This window comes from Puma concolor, chromosome D3 (assembly GCF_028749965.1).
Source record: "Puma concolor isolate L17-30 chromosome D3, mPumCon1.1.hap2, whole genome shotgun sequence".
Lineage (NCBI taxonomy): Eukaryota > Metazoa > Chordata > Mammalia > Carnivora > Felidae > Puma > Puma concolor.
Window position 1 is genome coordinate 29623860 of NC_141678.1, and position 22291 is coordinate 29646150.

General features: G+C 43.8%; 1 protein-coding gene across 1 annotated transcript in view; it reads right to left on the reverse strand.

The window, feature by feature from the left end:
• Positions 1-3325: 3325 nt before the first annotated feature.
• MAPK1 (mitogen-activated protein kinase 1) overlaps positions 3326-22291 on the reverse strand; it is a 112389-nt gene continuing 93423 nt past the window's right edge. Inside the window, exons 7-9 of the mRNA XM_025933447.2 lie at positions 13236-13345; positions 10546-10671; positions 3326-5001 (exon numbers count right to left, since the gene is read on the reverse strand). Coding sequence (XP_025789232.1) covers positions 10555-10671; positions 13236-13345 — 227 coding nt within the window. The 3' untranslated portion in view covers positions 3326-5001; positions 10546-10554. The remainder of the gene's footprint in view (positions 5002-10545; positions 10672-13235; positions 13346-22291) is intronic.

Consider the following 22291-nt stretch of genomic DNA (forward strand, 5'->3'; position numbering starts at 1 on the left):
TAAATACAGAGAACCAACCAAGATGTAAGTCTGTGCTGCCAACTGGAATGGCTGCGCTACTGCTAAGGTAAGGAGCTCATCATAATTAATGCGGAAAAAAACATGATTATTAGTAACTTGTGCTGAATAAGAAAGATGATTATAATTGATTTCTGTAGGATGTGGACAACAACAAAGGGTGTTAATCTCTCAAAGGCAAAATGAATGTGATAATTCTATAAGTGTTTCAAATACCTATCAATTTAGGTGAGATCAGCTCACTTCCCTGAAGAAAATTTCAGACAGGTGCTCCCCTCTCAGGTGAATAGAAAGCAGTTAGTTCGGTTAGCAGACATCTTAGTGCTACCTTACAACAAACAAACAAACAAACAAACAAACAAACAAACAAACAAACAAACAAAGCATTTAGGAAGATCTTCCATTTACTGTTTGTTTTGAGGTACTGGGCTAGAAACTTAAAATATATTTGTATAATCTTTACGACATGCAAGGTTCCACTTTACAGTCAAAGGTCTGAGCATACAGGCTGAAGCACAGAGCAGCACAATGACTGGCCCAAAGTCAGCTGCAGTTATAAGCAGAGGGCAGGTTTTGAACCCAGATTTACGGGCCCAAAGCCTGTGTTCCTTCTATACCACCAATTCAGAAAAATTTCCAGTGTTTCTGTCCTGTAAATAAGTCACTGTATGATGCCCCAAATTGAGAAGAACCAAATGTCCGAGAGTCCCTAATACACTCATGACATCTTGATCTGAAAAAAGAGGCTGCCAAGGACACCTGCCGTGGCGGCAGTGGCTGAAGTGCAGGAAGACGAGAAGAGATGCACATGGGTGCTGTGTCAGGACTCCCAGCACTGCCATCTTACCCCCTCTATAGCCAAATGTCTGAAGAAGAATCTGGAAAACCCAATAGAGTGCTAAAATCCCACTGACCTCCAGAGCACCAGCTTATGGTTCTATCACTGATTACTGTAAGCAAAGTCAAAATATGAACACACTTACTTGGGGAGGTATTGTAATAAAGGCCTAGATGACTTCATATTTTCACATATGAAATTCCAAGTAAACTATACATGCACAGCACTATGTTATTTTGGTAACACAGGGACACAATTTAATGATTCTAATTTTTTTTGTAGTTTTTTTTTTTTACAAGTCAGGTGCCATAAACATTCAAATAATCCATCTTTTAAAAAGTACGTTTACAACATCAAAAGAATTAAGATGAAATATAAACCTTTCTACTTACAATTTTTATACAGATTAACCAAATCACAAATACCACAAATAAATGTTAAACTGTAACAATATAATGAATAAACATTCAGATTCTTAATAAAATCTTCCTTTAACATTTTTTTTAACTTACCATTATACTAAATAATCTATGCAGAGTTTTGGGGTACAATACCAAGAAGGCACCAACAGTACAAAGCAGATACAAAGCAGTTTTAGAACTTTCTCGAGTGCTCTACACGCATAAACAGCACAAAAAAGGCAACGAGCTTCAGGTAAACCTGGTGCAACCCCAGAGAATTCCTTCTGGATTCTCAGTCGTTTCCAATCCATGATGCTGAGCTGGATTACAGTGAGAGAAACCACATATCTACTGTTACATGCTTCTCATCTGCACTATAGGAGTTATCATATTTCAAACACCAGCAGGACAATTTTAAAGCATAAATGCTTTAAAAATGTATAAGCGAAAGGATTACTCAGATTTTCAAAACCACTACATTTACAAAAATATTTCCCTTAAACTTGGGATTGCTCCAAAACATTGATTTACAAATATAAAAGTATTATGGAAGGACCCAAAGCATGTGTGCATATGTATGTATTAACATACCGTTTACCATACTATATAAAAGTTACCAATTTAAAAACCATATTAACATATAAGCAAATAAAGGTAAAACAGTCTCCTCTGAATGGTCTGAACATTATGTGGCATGTGGCGTGGGCAGTATACCTGGGTGACTCCTTACGTAGATCGAACCACTGACGAGCCATGTATGGCGCCAAAAGCTGACAGGACCCTACACGCCCATCGCCTATGCCTGCAGCAGCAGAACTGTGGACATACCATACACTGTGTACTGCACACAAACACCACGATATTCTTCTACCCATGCATCAAAATGGTCTGCATGTCTCCATTAGCTCTGAAGACTTGTGTCAGCAGAGTCATGAGTTCGCTCGAATTCATTCCACTGGCTTAGTTATTTTGTTTCCTACTAAATGAAAAGATTGGAATGTTTCAACAGGAATTTTTTGCTTGCTTTTTAGACACCAAAAAAAAGCCCTAAGTCTGAAAGTTTATTTGAGCTTACTAAGAATGGAGGCATTGTCACCAGTATGAATTTGGATACCTAATCAGGACATTTTTAGAGATGTTAAGAGGATCCAAATGATGAGCCTATCACACATAATAGCTAGTACTTTTCACAGGTACCTTGATTAGGACAATTCTCTGACCTGTTAAGCCAAGCTTGGCATGATTAAAAAAGCACACAACTTACAGCTACAGTGTTGCTGGAACGCAGTTAGTGGTTTCATGCCAATGTGACTCCACAATTCCGTGGAGGGGATGGGAAAGCCCACAGTCCTCAAGTATTAGTAACCAAGGCTATGGCTTTCTGGTTAGAGGACTGCAGATTTACCTCCTAAAAATACTAACATTCCATTTAAAAAGTACAAAGAAAAAGAGTAGGAAAACTGTCAATGCTCCTTTTAAAATGGAAACTGACTCATCAATGTCTCAGGTAACAGTCAAACCTCTATCCTCTCAGTGCCCTGCAGACCTTTCCATGGCAGCTGAGCATGAAGTGAAAAACCACGTACTTTTGGGCAAGATTCTAGATGCGGTTCTGATCTCTGAGGCGGAGTCTGCCATCCTTCGTTAGCCCGTGACGTGTGAGCACCAGCACCCTGGGCCAGGTGGTGTGGGCCAAGTGACACCGGACAAAGCTTCCCAGCACCCGGCTGTGCCCAGCAGGAGGCTTGGGGCACACAGGCAGGCCCTCTTTAGAAAGAACCAGAGATTCCAAACTGAGATGTCTGGGCTTCTTCATCAGAGTTTGACAGTATTTTAGACCTATGATTTGAGTAAAGAAACACGTCAGAGTTGATTCTCTGCTGTGCAAAGGGAAACTAGGACCCTACAAAAATGCCTTCTAAATCATTTTATGTAAACCAGTGTCAGGGCAGTGCCCGCATGGGAAGGGGAGGCCCACAAGCATTTCTGCTCCAAGCACAAACTGAAGCTGACTGTCCATTGGACACGCTGATCCAGAGGAAATCAACACTGAATCTTAACATGAATATGAAGATCGAAGATGTACATTTATTTCCATGAATTACAAGTGCATTTCTGTTCATATTAGCAGGCAGTCTTTATATAACCCATTCTCCATTGCTGTCAAAAATCAAACAAGAAAAAAAGGACAGCTGAGAAATAAGAAGCTAAAAATAGAATTAGTTTTCCTAAGTGATCTGCTGGATAGCATTTTCCGTGGAACACAAACTCAGAGGTAACAATAAATTTTTCGTTTCAATCATAGGCATGTGGCACTTGGACAGTCATCTCTGCACAGAAAGCTGTAACAGTCATGCGAGGGTACAGTAATTATTGAACAAGGCAAATTTCTCACCACAGAGAGCAGTGGGGGAGTCAAGAGGAGGCACCGCACTGGGACAGAACACCAAGTCAACGCCACAGTGTGCAGTGGCAGGGAACAAATACTTAAAGAGATCAATATAATATGGGATAGAGCTCCAAACATGATTTAGTGCTAGCTTTTTCTCATGGTCTTAGCTCAGCAGTATCAGAAACATTTGAGAATACTTGATGACAGAACAGTGCTTCACGTCATGAGCTCATGAAGGCTTTATTACAAATTGTTATACTGTAGGTTGAAAAATGAACTTGAGATGCTGACATGCTGTAGGAGGAAAAAGAATTGTACACTTTCTCATTTAAAGACGCAGGGCTCCTCTCTAAATCCTGAGGCATTGAATGTGGTTACACTGGATGTGGCACACCACTTGACGTAGCTTGGGGTATACGTACACCTGTGTGTGGAGCTCTGCCCCGTGACAGAGGCTGGTGTGGCCTGATGGCTGCTTCTCCAGACACTTTCCTTAGCACCCTGCTGTGACCTGTGTACATCTCTCACTAAATGCCGAGTGCAGCTGCCACTTTAAATCGTTCTGCATAAGCCTTGGAAACAGTACTGCAGATAACACATTTTGGCAAGTGTTATACCTCTGTAAATGGTACAAGTAATCACAATAAATCTACAGAATGAGGCTGCTGGATGCAGTACTTCTTTCTTTTAGAAAAATGATTGAGTTTCCTAAAAGCTGGGCAAATAGCACAGACCTTAAATATGTTAGTGACTAACATGATATGAAAAAAGACAAGGGCAAGCGCCCCCAAAGATTCCCGAGACGGGAGCACTCACCGCAGGCTGCAACGTCATCCCAGGTGTTTCCACACACTCCTGCTCTGGGGACATGCTTACGGTGAAAAGTGCAAATAAGGGGCTGTCACTGACTTAAAGTGCCCTAGGTAGTAGCCTTCCCTATCATAAAGTGAGATGCCAGTGACGAGAGCCAATTTGGAAAGAACTATCTCTGGTGTGACTGCATGGGTCAGCAGGGCGTCACCTAGGAAGGATTCAGAAGAGGGAGGAACCACTGCATCTTTCAAACCAGAAAGCGATTAGTGACTAAAGCAACGGTAAGCAGTAGGTGCACTGAAAGTACATACTGCCACAGGTCACCGGTGGGTGACACACACAGGGATGCCAGGAACAGTTCTCTGGACTGAAGGAATTCTTTGAAAGCATAAAAGCCACAACTACCAGAAACCGACCCTCCGAACAGCTCAAAGGAGTCAAGGTGGATAAGCCAAGACGGGCTGGAGACAGGACCGGGGTCAAGAACTGGGAAGAACAACACCGATGTCTGAGCACATCCAGTCCTCTGAGCCCTTGTCCTGTTGAAAAACAAACAAGCAAGTCTATGAGTTAAGAATGACCCACATTAAAACAACATTAGCAGCAGCATTAGGAAAATGGAGAAGTGAAAAGAATGAACAACATCATTACAAAAACTGGAAAAGTGAAGAAAAAGAAAAAGAAAAAAAAAAAGCAAAGGAAAAAGCACTCCTGCAATAAGGTCGTTTCACCTGGAACCACTCAGCCTATGCACCACAGGGCAGCTCCTAAGGGGCAGGCTCTGCCTTCAGTCTGTGGGCGTCTCTTCTCGGACACTTCAGAGGACATTTCTGTGACACTCACAGGAAACACACACGCATCCACCCCATGTTCCCAAGATGCCTTTTATTAACTGTGATACCCACCACTCCTATGGTCAAAACCAGAATCTGAAGGTCTTTGTAAAGAACACACATTTATGCAAAATGCTTGTCTGCTGCCTCCTATTCTATTTTTTTTTTTTTAAAGTAATCTCTATGCCCAAAGTGGGGCTCAAACTCACAACTGTGAGATCAAGAGTTAAGTGCTTCACTGACTGAGCCAGCCAGGCACCCCTGCTGCCTCCTATTCTTACCAAGTTTCTTTTCCTCTCTAGATGACCAGGTAGGACAGAATCAACCACACAGCGTCAAGTGTGTTGTTTTAATGGTCAAGTTTCCGCTGACTGTTGACAAAACAAGACTAAAATGAAGTGCTGGTTGAAGTATGAAAGTTGGCGGGCCTAAATGCCGGTGAGGCAGGAACTGTGGCTTGGTTCCCACGGGCAAGAGATGGTTCTCATTGCCCAGGTCAGAGATGATCTGACAGCTATTTCCCCACCAGGTCTCCAGGACAGCACCCTGAAAGGCAGCAGGTGGCATCTGAAGATAGCCTTAGCTCACTTACACTACACTTACACTAAGTGAGCTCACTTAGCTCACTACACTTGACAGAGCCCACCTGGCTCTCCAGATGTCTGCATATGGGTCTCCTGCAAGAGGTCCACTAGGATCGTCACACCATCAAAGTGCAAGTAGCACGCATCTGCCCTCATTATTGTGGTATCTCTATTTTCCTTGAAGAGGTCACATTACAAATCAAACCTACCTTAACCCTTTATAGACTAGCAGTTCTCAAGGGTGAGCATCAGGATCCTCTGCAGAGCTTGTTAAAATACAGATTGCTAGGGGGTAGGGCACAGATGGACCACACTTTGGAGAACCACTGCCTAAGACATCCATATGTAATGAATTAAGTTCATCCCCAGGTCTCCGTTAGTTTTGTATCACCCCAGGGAGAAGTGAAAACATTACCACCCCAGTCATGTTCTGTGTTCTTGGTTCTGATGAAGAAGCCTGCTTGAGATGGCTGGGAAGGTAACTAAGTGTGTCAAAATGCAAACCAAATATACCTTTTCTTTGGAGAGACCCTTGTTGTTGTGAAATGTTTGCTAGTATGATCCAGCAGAATGTCACTTTGGTATTTCACAAAGCACTTTTGGACAAGATGGCTTTTACCTGACTCAAGAGTCAGGGCAGGAAGGATGGGTCTTATAACCCAAATCTGTGATGGGGAGACGGGCTCAGAGATGGGAAATGACCCCTCTCTAGAGGTATGCTGTTCTGAACTGCAGCCAAACCTATCGGCTGGGAGAAAATTAATCAATCTACCTGAGAAAATTCACCAACAGGCAGATGAGGGAGAAAGGCAGGTACCAGCCTCTGAGAACAGGAGGCCTGTCACAAAGTTAACCACATACACATTCTTAACTTTAGTGGACACATTTCTAAAACTGACCCACTTAAACAAAATATAATGAACACACTTTGATTCTTTAAGCCCACTCAGGGCATCAGTAAAGCCTGTGAGCTTTATCCAGCAAGCAGGGGCTTCCTCTGGAGTAGTCTTTGTCATTCCCGCCCCCATAGGGGTCCCTATGGCTGTGCTCTGAGGTCCTGTGTGGGCATGTTTTTCAGCTCTTTCCTACGTAGCTGGGCAGTCAACATCACCCTTCTCTAACGTTCCTGTATGCTCCCAACACCTGCATCTCCCTGACTCTCCAGTTTGTAGCTTCTCATCTCAGTGTTATAGGCTGGGAACTCAGTGACACTGCTGCACAGTATTATGAACGAGTTCCTTGACCTTTTCCAGGGCACAGAACTACCCCAAGGCAGTGTGGAAAGCTTGTAAGAAAATGGGATTCTTGGTCCAAAAGACCTGGGCCTGCCTAATTTTGCCACCAGGATACAATCTTCAGCAAAATGCTTAGTACATCTTCGGTTTCCTCGATCATAAACATGGGCTGTGTGCTGACTTGCTACTGTAATCATCAAAATAATGTTTGTGTAAGAAACTGCCCAGAATTTGATGAATGCCCCTAGCTCCACCTTCCTCTGGATTCACTTTTATATTCCAGGTGACTAAATTATAAGCTAGTCCTGATGCTGCCAACCTCCTTAGATGGAGGAACAGATGGAACAGAATGTGAGAAAGCATGCACAGCAAAGTGTTAATCACAGAATCTAGGTGGTGGGAATGTGGGTTTTTATTGTAAAACTCAACTTTTCAGAATAAAAATTGTAATTTAAAAAACAGTGGAAGTAATGTATAAAAATCACATTATGCTTACACCTGAAATTAAAGATTGTTATGTCAATTATAATTCAGTAACAAAAAGTTGGGGGAAAAATTAGGCTATAAAGCAAACTAAACACAGAGTGACCGTCTTTGCCACCCCTTTCCCTGGTAACAAGCCCCAGTCCTGGGCTTGTAGAACTGGGGTGGACCTTGGCAGCTGCCTGAACCTCAGCCTGTTAATTTGGACTTCAGGAGGCAACAGGCCAGCACCCATGCCCTGAAGCTCCAGGAGCATCCTTGCCTTTGTCTTGCCGCCATCCCCCCCCCCCCCCCCCCCCCCCGTGGCTGTTGCACTGCCCTTTTCCTCCAGTAGCTGGGCCAGTGATCCCAAGAGTGCTTGTTTTCTGAGGTCGCCCAACATCCTTATTGCCCTAGAGTCACCTGCCCTGATGCTTTACGACAGGAAGCAGCCTGGGAGAGGAGGGCTCCTTCGCAAGCCTGGGCTTCAGTCTCCCATGCGGGCTTGACTCCCTGGCCCCACACTGCTGAGTGCCTCCCCACACAGCAGAGTGTTCCCTTCCCAGCACCCTGATGCTGGCCCTCCTCAATCTCTGGGGCCCACACCTATCCTGGTACAGCACCCACAACACTGTGTCTGACTCCTTGTTGTCTACCTGTGTCCTGCCATCAAGCTGCTAGAAAGCAAAGCCTGGGTCTTACTCATCTTTGCTGTCTTCCTACCTGGAACTAGGAATGCTCAATGGTGAGCAAATGAATGATGAAAAACTGCTAACTATGTCAGTCCTGGGTACTCTTTTACACTAAAAACATGCATGGCAGTTCTGTGTGTCTTTGTTCCTTACTAGACTGTGTGGCCTTTGAAGCCGGTTTCAGGTTTGTTTGTTCTGCTCACCCATGAGCCTGGCTCAGAGGAAGCATGCGGTATGTGTGAACTCAAACAAGAACAAGATGGGTAAAAACAGAGGCCATCAAGAGGCTATTTCAGGAACACGAGCTGTTAAAGGGATTGTGAAGGAAGAAAAGCAACTGAATGAAGCAGCTCAGCTCAATATTCTAGGTCAGGGGTCAGCGAACCTCTTCATGTAAAGGGCCTGATAAAACTTTATCTACCAAACCTGGAGGCAGATGATCTGACTTGTGCAGACACAGGGAAAGGAGAGCAGGCTCTGGGAGAGGGAAGATCGTTTCCACAGTGAGCAAAGAGACCAGGAAGGAGACTCAAGGGGTAAAAATGGCTGGGTCCTGGGGATGGATTTCTGTCAGTGAGTACCCTTGCAGATTGTTGTACATAACAAATACTTTAACAGACGGTCATGCCATGAAGTATGGAAGGATAAATGAATCCAATCCTTGCAAGACTCTGTTCTCCTTAGCTCCCTGCTAAGACCTTCCCACCTTCTCTCTCTCCTTCAGACACTTCCCCAAGGGCTTGTTTACCAGCATGCTCCTAATGTCCTGTGAACACATGCTCCTTCCACACTTCACTTACTTTGAGTTTGTTTTTTAGGACACGTCCAGTGCTAGGCTAAGCTCCCCCTGACCCCTGGATGCTAGGGTTAGGAAATGTGAAGTCTTTCAGATTTTGTGTTCCCTCCATTTTCCTGAATGCACTGCTTCTTGCCTCCACAGCCTTCGTCCAAGCCTCTAGCCCTCGGTCTGGAAGCTTACAGATCTGTTTTGAACTCATCTCCCACTCAGTCTTCTCCAACACTCCCTGTCAGACTTCTTCTGAAAACCACATTTTCTGTCCCCCACACTTCAGAAGAGTGTACCCCCTACTGGTTCCCAACTCTTACTCTGCCTGGCTTCCACAGCTCTCTGAGACTGATCTGGCCACGTCTGTTCTCAGATCCATTCTACCTTTCCTCTGTCCTCTGTTCTTAATGACAGGGCTGGAGCTTGTGAACTGCACTGCTGAACTTCATTGGAGACTGGCTTCTGACGAGATTCTGCCAATAGCTGGCACACAAGCCAGGTTTCCTTTTTTCTGCTTCTTAGTGACACAGGACTTTTTAGGAGGAGGAGGGCTCCTGGCTTCAGAGGCAATGGATAGTGATGGTGGCTTCAGGCTCCAGAGATCCCCCACATCAGTGGCAGTAGAGGCTCCTGACCCCTCTTCAGTGAGGGTGATGCTCTAACAGCTGCAGTTAAAGCAGGTGCCCAGCACCCTCGTTGTGTGACGATCAAGGACCCTGGCTAACACGGTTTTTCTTTTGCTCCTTTAGGTGGAGACTAGGAACAACTTCCTGCTGTTTAATCTGCAGGTAACTCCACCTGCTTTGCTCTCTAGACCTTCTAATGCCCTCTGATCAGTTATATGTCCTCTTGTGAAACACCCCAAGTAGCTTCTGCTTTTGAGCCTTGTACTGCCAACTCTCAGCCTGAACCATCATCTCCAGATCCCAATACATGAAAACAGAATGGACAGAGCAGGGAAGAATGGAGCAGAGAAAACAGTTATACTAGACTGTCACAGAACCCACCCTTCCCTACGTGCCCCCAGAAAGCCTCCAGTTCTGGTGCAAGCACAGCAGCCCCACGGCCACTAGTCGGAATGCTGCACATGACACAGGTGCCTGTGGAAAAACACCTCCAGCCCCTCCCATGCTGGTCTGTCCAAAGCATTTCCCCAGCAAATGCTTCAGGCCCTGGGTCATAATTCTTTACTTTATTGCTCATTTCTACAGGGTTCAACACAATTCTCACTCCTCTGCTCACTCCGGAGTTCTCACACAATTCCTTCTCTTCTTTCTGTATGTTCTCTAAAAGCAAGATCTGTGTTTCCTTTTTTCTTGGAACACCCAGTTTTTAAAAACCTACTGATACCACTACATTGTCCACCACCCTTTCTGTTAAGCACATGAAGTGCCACGTGGAGCTCAAGGAAATTCCTTTTTCTTTTTAGTAATATTTAATTTATATTCTCTCTCCATAGCCAGGGTTTATACGGCTAAAGCTCTAGGTACCTGACAAGTTTAAGACCTGTATCCGGGCTGGAACCTGGCCGTCTCTTCGAAGATGAGCTCTTTGAGCTTTTCCTTGGGCAGGTCGTCTAGCTCCATGTCGAACTTGAACGGTGCCTCAGCGACGGGCTGCAGGAGAGCACAGGACACGAGGTAGGCAGGAGTGGCTACGGTTGAGGTAGTCATGCACTGACTCATAAACGGCTGTGGCTTAGACTCTGAAACGCATACAGTGGCGCTGACATCTATGAAAACCCAGGAGCTTCGACAGGCACCTATGTACAGTGTCCTGCCTATGTGCTCCATGAGGCGCACTTCATAGGAGCATGCAGTAAATCGAAGGGGAGCAACTAAACCCACTTTGAGCACTCTTCTGAAATTACCACTAATCCCAGAATCATTTTCAAACTTTTAAGGCATTAAGTGTTGAAAAATAATAGAAGTTTACTGTTGTGGGGGTGGTGGTGGTACATTTATACAATCAAAACTGATGATACTCGGGGCGCCTGGGTGGCGCAGTCGGTTAAGCGTCCGACTTCAGCCAGGTCACGATCTCGCGGTCTGTGAGTTCGAGCCCCGCGTCAGGCTCTGGGCTGATGGCTCAGAGCCTGGAGCCTGTTTCCGGTTCTGTGTCTCCCTCTCTCTCTGCCCCTCCCCCGTTCATGCTCTGTCTCTCTCTGTCCCAAAAATAAAATAAACGTTAAAAAAAAAAAAAAAAAAATTAAAAAAAAAAAACAAAAAAAAAAAAAACTGATGATACTCAAATAAATGTACTTGATTAAATACATCATAGTATCTTCATATGAAGAAATATTATGGAGCCATTAAAAATGAAGCTGCAAGGAAGATTAATATCATGGGGAAATACACATGTTTGTTAAACAAAATGAACCCTATTTTTAAAAAAAAATTTAGATACAGAAATGTAAGACTGGGAAGAAAATACTCCAAAATCTTAGTAACTGTCACAAGACTACAAAGTGATCTGTGTTGTAGTTTCCTTTAAGTTTTCATTTTTCAGCACACCCTATAAATAATCAGAAGGCTACTTAAGTACATATTTAAAATGTCTAGATCAAAGAATCCCCATACATAATGATGAAAAGGGAAATTAGTCAATTGATATTATTTAAATTTTGATTTTTAAGTACCCCCAAACTAATGCCACGTTAACAGAACTAATCTGATGAGGATACCAGCTGTCACCAGGCACTCCTAGATTTTTATCCACGTGATCCTCACACCAGGCCTTTAGGGTAGGGAAACATGGACCCCAAATTCTGCACTAAGCTTTGTTCTCTTGAAAGGGGGGAAAAGGATTCATGTCCATTAGAAAAAAACAAGTAGAGGGGGGCCTGGGTGGCTCAGTTGGTTAAGCATCTGACTTTGGCTCAGGTTATGATCTCACAGTTTGTGAGTTCGAGCCCCGTGTCAGGCTGTGTGCTGACAGCTCAGAGCCTGGAGCCTGCTTCAGATTCTGTGTCTCCCTTTCTCTCTAACCCCTCCCCCACTGGTATTCTCTCCCTCCCCAAAATAAGTAAACCTTAAAAAAAAAAAAAAAAACAAGTAGCTAGCCCTCTCTGAAGGACAGCTCTATGTGTGGGGTCACACTGGTGTCCTATATATGTCCTGCTGAGTTTGGGGTACTGCCCAAGGTCACAATTAGGACATGGGGGGCTCAAAGGGCTAGTCAGAACCCAAGCCTTATACTCTTACCTATTTCCCTGCTATTTACTATGCTGTAGGTATCTTTGCAAGCTGCCTCCATTATTTCTGAGGGGAGGGGACAGAGATGGAAGGGGGCTGATTGAGAAATACTCTCTTTTTGGTTTCTCCTTTCTCTCTCATTTATCAGCTTTTAACTTTTATACTTTTTCCCTTTCTTCTTCCATTTTCCCTTTTAATATTAACACATTCTGCTTGGTTCTCCCCCTTCCCCCCCATTTAAAACAAGTGTGCAGAGTCTTGTTTATGTATGATTCTCAACTAGAAAGATCCAAACGTTAGTTCATATTGCATTTTTCTTCATTACCGCCCAGAAAATAAAGTTAAAGAAAATAAAGTTAAAACTGAAGCCCCAGAAGAATCAAAGAAGCCAAGGAACTGGGACTTTCCTGGAGAGAACATGATACATTACCTGGATGTCCAACATGCTCTAAGGCTTGCCACATCCACCTCCAGTCTTACCACAGCAGGCTCTTGTGTGCCCATCCCAAGGAGGCATACCAGACATGAAGTCATCAAGCCACAGTGGGAACTGTCCAAGCTGACCTCCACACTTTGCAAAGCCCCTCCCCAAGCAGACAGCTGACTTCCTTTCCACCCTCAGGGCAGGCACTTTGATTCAGGTGGCTCTTCCTGCCACAGACCACAACAATGGTCTCTAGTCTTTGGACCCCTTCTTTATCCATGCTCCCCATTATCCATTCATTTCCCCTGCCCCACCCCTGCTGTAGGTGGCCTGGAGGAAGTTTTCTAAGATAGAAGAGGCTTGGGGGGTAGGGTGGGGAAGGGTTTCAAGCTGTGCCGACAACAGCACTAGACCTCAAAACACACAATATGGGCTGTTGAGAAAACGAAGTGTGGTACCATGCACCTCTCAGGACAATCTAAGTATGACATCTGGGCCCTTCCTGGTTGGGCCTGCTGCTGGCTGATATTCCTGCAGGAGCAACCAGGAGCACGGGTCTTACCTCATCACTTGGGTCGTAATACTGCTCCAGATATGGATGGGCCAGAGCCTGTTCTACTTCAATCCTCTTGTGAGGGTTGAACGTCAACATTTTGTCCAGTAAATCCAGAGCTGCAAAGAGAAGGGTTTTGCAGTGGTGAGACGCCAAAGAACAGTCACTGCATTACTTTCCATTTTCTGTTTAAGTAAACTGACCCACAAAACAATAGAGCTAAGCATCACCATGGGGAGAAGATACGATACACTGGGTGCCTATTATCTCTCTGACCTTCTTGAGACGGACCATCTGACAATCGCAGACCCAGACACAGAAAGGTAATGGGATAGTTAAAGGCTGAAAGCAGAACACCAGGGTTCAAACCCAAGTCTGCCTAAAAAACCTGGACTTTTCCTAAATTACTACTCTGCTTTGCAGGCATCTGAAACAAAGGTATTATATATGTACTTCTCTTAAGTCGACTCCAAAGTCAGCTCTGCAATGATCAATTTATTTTTCAACACATAGAGAAGGCCTCCAAGGTCACAGAAGAAGACAACAGTCATTTGTCCTGTGTGGTTTCCAGGTCCTGGGTGAGATCCACGTGTGAAGCACAGGCCCCCTGGCTCAATGTGCAGCTTGGCATCTTTCTCCAAGGCCTAAAACAAAGTATTCTCTCTTTTTTAAAAAAAAGTTTATCATGCCCACAAGGTACTCTGTGGCTATTCCCTTGGACAAAACTGTTGTCAATAAGGATGTCTTCAGAGACCCTGCTCTTAAACTCAAGGCCCGACAAGAGGCCAAGGTCAAGTTTGAGGAGAGGTACAAGACTGGTAAGAACAAATGGTTCTTCCAGAAGCTGCGGTTTTAAATCTGTTTTGTTTCAGTCATTAAAAATACCAAAAAAAAAAAAAAAAAACCCAAAAAAACCCCAACCCATAAACATAAACACACACACACACACACACACACACACTTATTTATTTAAGTAATCTCTATACCCAATGTGGGGCACAAACCCACAACCCCTATATCAAAAGTCACAAGCTCTCCCAACTGAGCCAGCCAGGCACCCCATAAGTATTCTCTTGATCTGGCCAGTAGTCAGCAGCTGAACATTTCTTTCATGTGGAGAGTGCAGGAATAGAAAACAAGTGTGGGATCAACAGGACCAAGATGGAGGGACAGCTAATGAATAGCTGTCCCTAGTGGCCTCCATGGCTAGTATCCAGGCACCACTTCAAGCCATGAGGAAAGCCAAAGGTCATGGCTGACAGCAACTGGAACACAGGTTAAGGGAAATGTGACCAAACAGTTCCTGTACTTACTATCAGGAGCAGGTTTCAATGAGAAAGAACACATGCTAGAAAAGACATTATTGCTCTGGTAAAGTAGCAGCAAAGGGAGCTTTAAAATAAGGTCTTTTATTTAATGATGCTTAGAACAGCGTTTCCAATTTATGTAGCAGGTCCTTTTCTTAAATTAAAGCTCCTGAGAGGGAGTAGGTAAGGAGCTACCCAGCTCTCTTAAGTCTTAGCTCACAGCCCTGTGGAAACCCTGAAAAATTCAAGGACTTCATGGAACAAGTCTGATAATTTACTCCAAGTCTGAAATACTACTAGGCAATATAAAGAATGCTGTTTTGGAGAACGTAGTGATCAATAAACAAAACCAAAAATAAAAACACTGCCATCTACTCAATGAAGCCTTGTTTCTTAGTGATAACTGATTAGTTCAACCTCATCTATCTGCAAATTAGCATACATCAGTAAGTCATGAGAGAATGGTAAAAGAAAACCATTTTAGTCATTTACTCACTAAAAAAATGTGTTCAACCGGGGCGCCTGGGTGGCGCAGTCGGTTAAGTGCCCGACTTCAGCCAGGTCACGATCTCGCGGTCCGTGAGTTCGAGCCCCGCATCAGGCTCTGGGCTGATGGCTCAGAGCCTGGAGCCTGTTTCCGATTCTGTGTCTCCCTCTCTCTCTGACCCTCCCCCGTTCATGCTCTGTCTCTCTCTGTCCCAAAAATAAATAAACGTTGAAAAAAAAAAAATTAAAAAAAAAATGTGTTCAGGCCAGTACACAGTCTGAATCTGAAATGACCAACTGGTTATGTGCCAGGAAGTCAGCCTTGAGAGAGGACATGGAGGCTGGGGAAGCACTTAGAGCTGGAGGTGACTGAAAGGGTAAGTATGAGAGTATGTGTATGTACATGCACGCATGCAGGTGCATGCCTGTGTGTGCATGCTCAGGTCTGGCTCCTACTTGTGACTTCTCTTGTTGCATGTTACCCGCCCTTTATCTTCAAGGCAACTGGGAGATAATAAATGTGGTAAACCACATACCAGATGTCATGAGAAATTTCACATAATACAGAACTTTTCTCATGTCCACAAGGTTGCATTTCTACAAACAGTACATTTTCAAATTTATTTCTGTCTCTATAATCTTTTCAATACACACAAGGGTACCTTAGGAAATTAGGAAACTAACATTTTGCTTTATAGGTTAGAAAACTTTTTGGAGCAGAGGAGGCTCTTAGGAATTCAGAGCGTTGGCCTGTGACTAAAGCACTGTCTGGGCAGGACAGGTATTCACTCCTGAAGCCATGGACATGGGTTTCAGGGGCCCATGAATGGGCTAGGTTTCAGAGGCAACTCTCTCATGGGTCAGGACAGTACAGTATAATGGTCAAGAACTCAGGCATCTCTGGCCCCAATGCAAGTCCCACAGAACACCAGGTAGATGTGGGAACATATGACACACCACTTACTGGGCATTAGAGTCTAACTATCTGTAATACAAGTAACAAATCTATCCATTTACCGTTCCCAACCACCACCTGCTCCCCCTCACCACTGCAAAAGAACTCATAGACATTTCTGCAAGAAGTTTCTTTTTAAAAAAATTTTTTTAATGTTTATTTATTTTTTTTTTAATTTTTTTTTTCAACGTTTTTAATTTATTTTTGGGACAGAGACAGACAGAGCATGAACGGGGGAGGGTCAGAGAGAGAGGGAGACACAGAATCCAAAGCAGGCTCTAGGCTCTGAGCACAGAGCCCAACGCGGGGCTCGAACTCACAGACCGTGAGATCATGACCTGAGCCAAAGTTGGGTGCTTAACCGACTGAGCCACCCAGGTGCCCCTCTGCAAGAAGTTTCTTGAGCGATTAGAAGTCATTTGGCCTTTTGCCCAATTAGACATTGTCTGTCAGGAAAAGTCCAGGAGGGTCTGGCCACAGATTCTAACAGCATTATTTCTAAGCTGTTGGGGGATACTTTTCCCCTCCAAATCCTGCTGGTACTAAGTTGGGAGTGCTTCAAGGCAGCTGGTATTTGGCAGCTTAAGCAGCTCTAAAATAAACCTTTTATAGTTCCTTCAAGTTATATTCTAGGCCCTTAAACCTACAGGCAAAAATCACAAAGTAGCTTTTTTTGCTACTTGAAAAATAACTGGATCTCCAGCTTTCTTTTATTGCTAGTGCTATTTCTGCATTATTCACAGCTGCAGAAGGGGAAAAGGAGAGAAACGGGAAGCAGCTGGCAGGTCTCATTCCACAGTCAGAGTGCCTGGACTCCCTTCTCCCACGCCACACAGAAATCCAGTGGCACCCCTCAGATGGCATGAATCACTATGCCTGTGCATATGCTTCCTTGGATGCAGGTTTTATTTCCCCTAAAAGACTGAAGTCCTTTCCAGGCTGGGATTGATTACATCTGACCACGATGATCCCTGACTTTCCCTGGTATCCTCTTAGAACCCCATACCTTCTCTTTAATTTCAGTGGGTACATAGCAACATGACCCTGCCCTTCTGGTCCCTCAGCCTTTTTTCCTTTCCTCCTTGGCCCAGACTCTGGGGTGAGTCATGCGACTGAGTGAGACATGCACCACTGAGGGTCCATCTCACCTACCCAACAAAACTGTCATTCGAGATCGAGGCTGCAACCTGTCACATCCATCCTTAACTAGAATTTCTGAGCAAGGCCAGAGAAAAAGATCTAGCTGCTCAAACTGTGCAACTGCAACAATGCTTCTCACACTTTTTTTTTTTTTTAAGTTTATTTATTTTGAAAGAGTGAATGGGGGGTGGGGCAGAGAGAAGGGGAGACAGAGAAAATCTCAAGCAGAGTTTGCACTGCCAGTGTGGAGCCTGATACAGGGCTCGAACTCACGAACCGTGAAATCATCATGACCTGAGCTGAAATCAAGAGTCAGATGCTTAACTGACCGAGCCACCCAGGTGCCCCTCAAAACCTTAATCTTAAAACCAACTGATGACTGATCTTAAAAAGCAGTTAATTCAGCCACAGTTCAAACTATACAAGCACTTTTCTTTGAGAAAAAAACACTTCCTTCAGTATGTGGCAGACAGGCTCTATGTATCTGTATTTTCATTCTGTCATGGAGAATATGGAAAAGACATGTATGCAGGGTGGGATATAACAAAGCAAGTACTTTTAACTACTCCACCAGAGACATTCTTATGTGCACTCGGCATTGGTTTTTAGCTGTGAGGGCATGGCTCTGCCACTGCCTTATCCTGGGCCAAGGTGCTAGCCATCTTGCTCACCAGCAGTTGTATACCAAGAGTGCACAGGGCAGCACAGAGAAAGTGTGAGAAGACTTTAGCGTTACTATGAAAATAGTTTTAACCCCATGGACACCCTGAAAGGACTTTTGGGACCTCAGAAGTCTAAGGAGCACACTATTGAGAACTGTTGTACCACAAAAACTCAAGATTTTTTTTTTTTAAAGTGTATTTATTGGGGGGAGGGGGGGGAGGGGAAGGAAGGGAGGAGGGGAAGGAAGAGGGGAGGGGTAGAGAGAGGGAGAGAGAGAATCCCAAGCAGGCTCTGTGCTGTCATCACAAAACCTGACATGGGGATTGATCTCCCAAACCATGAGATCATGACCTGTGACAAGATCAAGACTTGGACGCTCAACCAAGCCACCCAGGTACCCCAAAACTCAAGATTTTTAATCTCATCAAAGCCCCTAAAAGTTCTGGGAAATCTATGCTCAGTTGCTGCTCTAGTCTAAGATTCTTCTCAACTCACACAGCTTTAATCATGCCCTTCCTGCCAACTGAGCCTTACTACTCTGTGCAGGTCTAAGGGTGCTACCGAGAAAACTGAGGCCCCCAGGATCGACCTTCCTGAGCAAAGAGACCCTCTCCCTGTTCAAAGCCAAACCTCCACAGTGTGTGGCCACACCCAGCTCCCCCTCATCTGGACCAGTTGTTTCTGTCTGCATGTTCCATTTCAAACTTCCTATTCACACTCAGTGCTTCAACTACACTTATGTGGTCACTAATGACTGCTTAATTGGAAGCCTGTCTGTTCCATGGAGACTGCTGAACAGAACATGTCTATTTTCTTATGATGCCACCTCCTGCTTCTGTGAAATAGGCACTAGTTATTTTCTTTGTCCATTCTTTACAGTTTTCAAGAGTTTCTACTCCTGTTCCACTGGCCATTGAAGGTTCATGTTCTTTAGCTCTGACACAGGTCATTCTTCTTACCATCTCAACCTCCTGCATGATTTCAATGCCATTTGTAAAAGGCGAAAGATTTATGCGATCTGAAGAGAAACCAGAGTATTCAATGCCATTTGTGAAAAAATTGCTAAATCTTTCTTTAGCCTTGAGCGCTGACCCAAACTTTAGAATGATAAATACAACTCTCTGTAGGCAATAAAAAAGTATATAGCTTATGACTCCATTTACAGTTAATATATGTATTTATAGGAGTAACTACAGAGTCTGGAAGCTTTTCAAACAACAGGTTATCTGGGAAATGGAGACAGACTTCTTACAGGAATTGCACTTTTCTTAATTAAAAAAAATAAAAGCAGGAAGAAAAGAACTGTTGGTTTTCCTGCCAGTGTCCACTGCCCCTCTAATCCCGTGAAGCTGTGCTTGCCATGGGGGAGTTCTCAGACCACCCACACCCTCGGTTGTGCCATGGGAATGGTGACACTGGCCTAGCCACCTTCACCTTGATTCCCTTAGCCACAGAGACTGGTCATGGATGGGTACAAAGGAGCAATGAGCCCCACAGTAGGGTTGAAGCTATCAAGAAACAGGTCAGTGTGACCTGGAGCTGCTGGTGGCCATCTTGTCACCACAAGAGCTAATTAATATGAAAAGCGCAGAGGAAGGCAACACTAAACAACAGAGAGGTCCAGATTCTGTGCCTTGGAATCCAAACACTACTGGACTTGTTAGCTATGAGAGCCAGTACAGTCCTTCTTCAGGCCTAACCTGTTGGCAGTAGGATCTCATGAGGTGGAACCAAGAAAGCCTCAAACAGCTGACCCTCTAGTCTGTGTGAATGACTCACCTAAGATCCCACCTCTCACCCCCAGCAACACAACCCCATCATTCAATGTAACCACTACTAATTTTTTGACATATCTTGTAGAATTTTTCCCTGCATTTTCTTTTATGTGATTGAGATTATATTATATATATGAAAAATGCTGTATGACTTCCCCAGTAAATATTGCTCATTAGTATTCTCCCATGCTATAAAAACTTTGTAAAAATCACTTTTAGTGACTTTATGACACTCTTTTTAAGTAGAAGCATTAGGGGCGCCTGGGTGGCGCAGTCGGTTAAGCCTCCGACTTCAGCCAGGTCACGATCTTGCAGTCTGTGAGTTCGAGCCCCGCGTCAGGCTCTGAGCTGATGGCCCAGAGCCTGGAGCCTGTTTCCGATTCTGTGTCTCCCTCTCTCTCTGCCCCTCCCCCATTCATGCTCTGTCTCTCTCTGTCCCAAAAATAAATAAACGTTGAAAAAAAAAAAAAATTAAGTAGAAGCATTAGAGTTTCCTTAACCATTCAATTAACATTTAGCATTTAGGTTGTTTCTGAATGGGTGTCCTTAAATTTATTATGCCCAAACTAAAGTCTCAATTGTCACTCTCCAAAATATTCTTCCTTCTTTTCCTCATCTATTTCTCCATGTAAATTGTGTGTTCTTATCCTTTGCTCATTTATTTATCCACTGAGATCTTAGATTTCTCTCTGTTCTTTACACACTAATAATATATTAATCACGAGTCTAACACTAATAAACTAATAATTCATGTAAGTCTCCAAATAACCTTATGAAGTGGGAAATACAATTTGTTCCAATTTTGAGATGAGGAAATTGTGAATCAGGTTAAATAATTTGTCCAAAGTCAAAGATCTGAGGAGGTGGGGCCCATCTGAATTCAGGAGGCTGATTCTGGAGCACACAGCCTAAACCATGGTGCTATGTTGCCTTAACATAATAGTTAAGAAAGGGATCCTTCAAATGTTATTCAATTTGGAACATTTTATACCTATTGCTTACACTTCTAGTTTATTTTAAGTTTTAAATTTTTATGTGATAAAATCTATCTTTCTTTTGTTTGTTTTCTTGGTTTGTTTTTACAGCTTAGGAAGATGGTTTTTCTCCACGCAGATCAGAAAAATACTGAACACTCCATCGTTTTTTTAAAAAAAAATTTTTTTGTGTTTATTTTTGAGAGTGAGAGAGAGCATGAGTGGGAGAGGGGCAAAGAGAGAGTGAGACACAGAATTCGAAGCAGGCTCCAGGCTCTAGGTGTCAGCACAGAGCCCAATGCGGGGCTCGAACTCATTGACTATGAGATCATGACCTAAGCCAAAGTTGAATGCTCAACTGACTGAGCCACCCAGGTGCCCCAAAATATTGCTGGGTTTTAATGGTGTGATTTTTTTTTTTTTTTTTTTTTTAGAGAGAGAGAGAGAGAGAGTGTGTGTGTGAGCGAGGACACGTCTGAGCATGGAGAGAGGGAGCGAGAATCTTAAGCAGGCTCTATGCTCAGTGACGAGGCCAATGCCGGGCTCAGTCCCACAACCTGGGGATCACGACCTGAGCCAAAATCAAGAGTCGGATGCTCAACCAATGGAGCCACCTAGGTGCCCCCTAGTATGATTTTTTTAAATGTATTTAATTATCAATTTTTTGAATTCACTTTGAAGTGTGAGTAATGATTTAAACGGATTTTCTTCCAAATAGTTATTCAACTAGCCCAGCACCATCTGCTGAATAATAATCATTTCTTCCCCCTAACTGGAGTAATTTTGGAGAGAATCCTAAGCTAGACTCCTTTGAAGAAAAATCTACAATACTACTGGTTCAAAGGATTCAGATTTCAGAAATCTCCAACAAACATGTGAAAAATATTCTATCTCAAACTTTTTTTTTTTTTTTCTCCTTAAAGTAAGCTCTATGTCCACTGTGGGGCTTGAACTAACCACCTTGAGATCAAGAGTCACATGGCTCTATTGACTAAACCAGCCAGGTGCCCCCATCAGTCTAATTAAAGAAAAACAAATTAAAATGCCACTTCTCCCCCATTTGCTTGGCAGATCCAAAAGTTCAATACCCAAAATTGCTGGAACAAAAGATGTGTGACAGAACTGCCAAACTGCCCTCCAGAGAGACTCAACCAATTTACACACCGTTAGCTGTCTCTGAACAAACATCCATTTGCCCCACAGCCTTGACCACATGGTGGATCATCAAACTTTTAATGCTTTCTACTGTTATGAGTGGGGAAAAAGAAAATAATTACTGATCTTTCAAACTATTAGCTCCCTGCAGGCAGGTAATCAGTCTGATGGCTGTTCTAAGTCCAGGGCTGTAGAACTCTTGATGGCACAGTACACGCAGATCTATTTGTTAAATAAATGAATTTATGTACATTACAGTAGAATACTAGAAACAGGCAGGTGGCAGATTAACTACAGCCACAAATTATTTGCAGTTCCTCACATCAATGGGTGGATTTATTTCTCGACCACCTGAATCTGGGCTGACCTTGCAATTTGCTTCGACCAATAGATTGTGGCAGAAGTGTCTCCTATTTTGTGACTGTGCAGCTTTTCTGTTGTTTCTCTTTTGGAATATTTCTGTCATCCTAAGAAGCCCAGTCTGGTCTACTGTAGGATGATAGGCAATGGCACAAAGGAGAACCAACTGTAAGATGTGGTGAGGTCACCTTAGACCATGCTACTTGTGGGACCCACAAAAGCAGACCCACGGAGCTGCATCCAGTCCAAT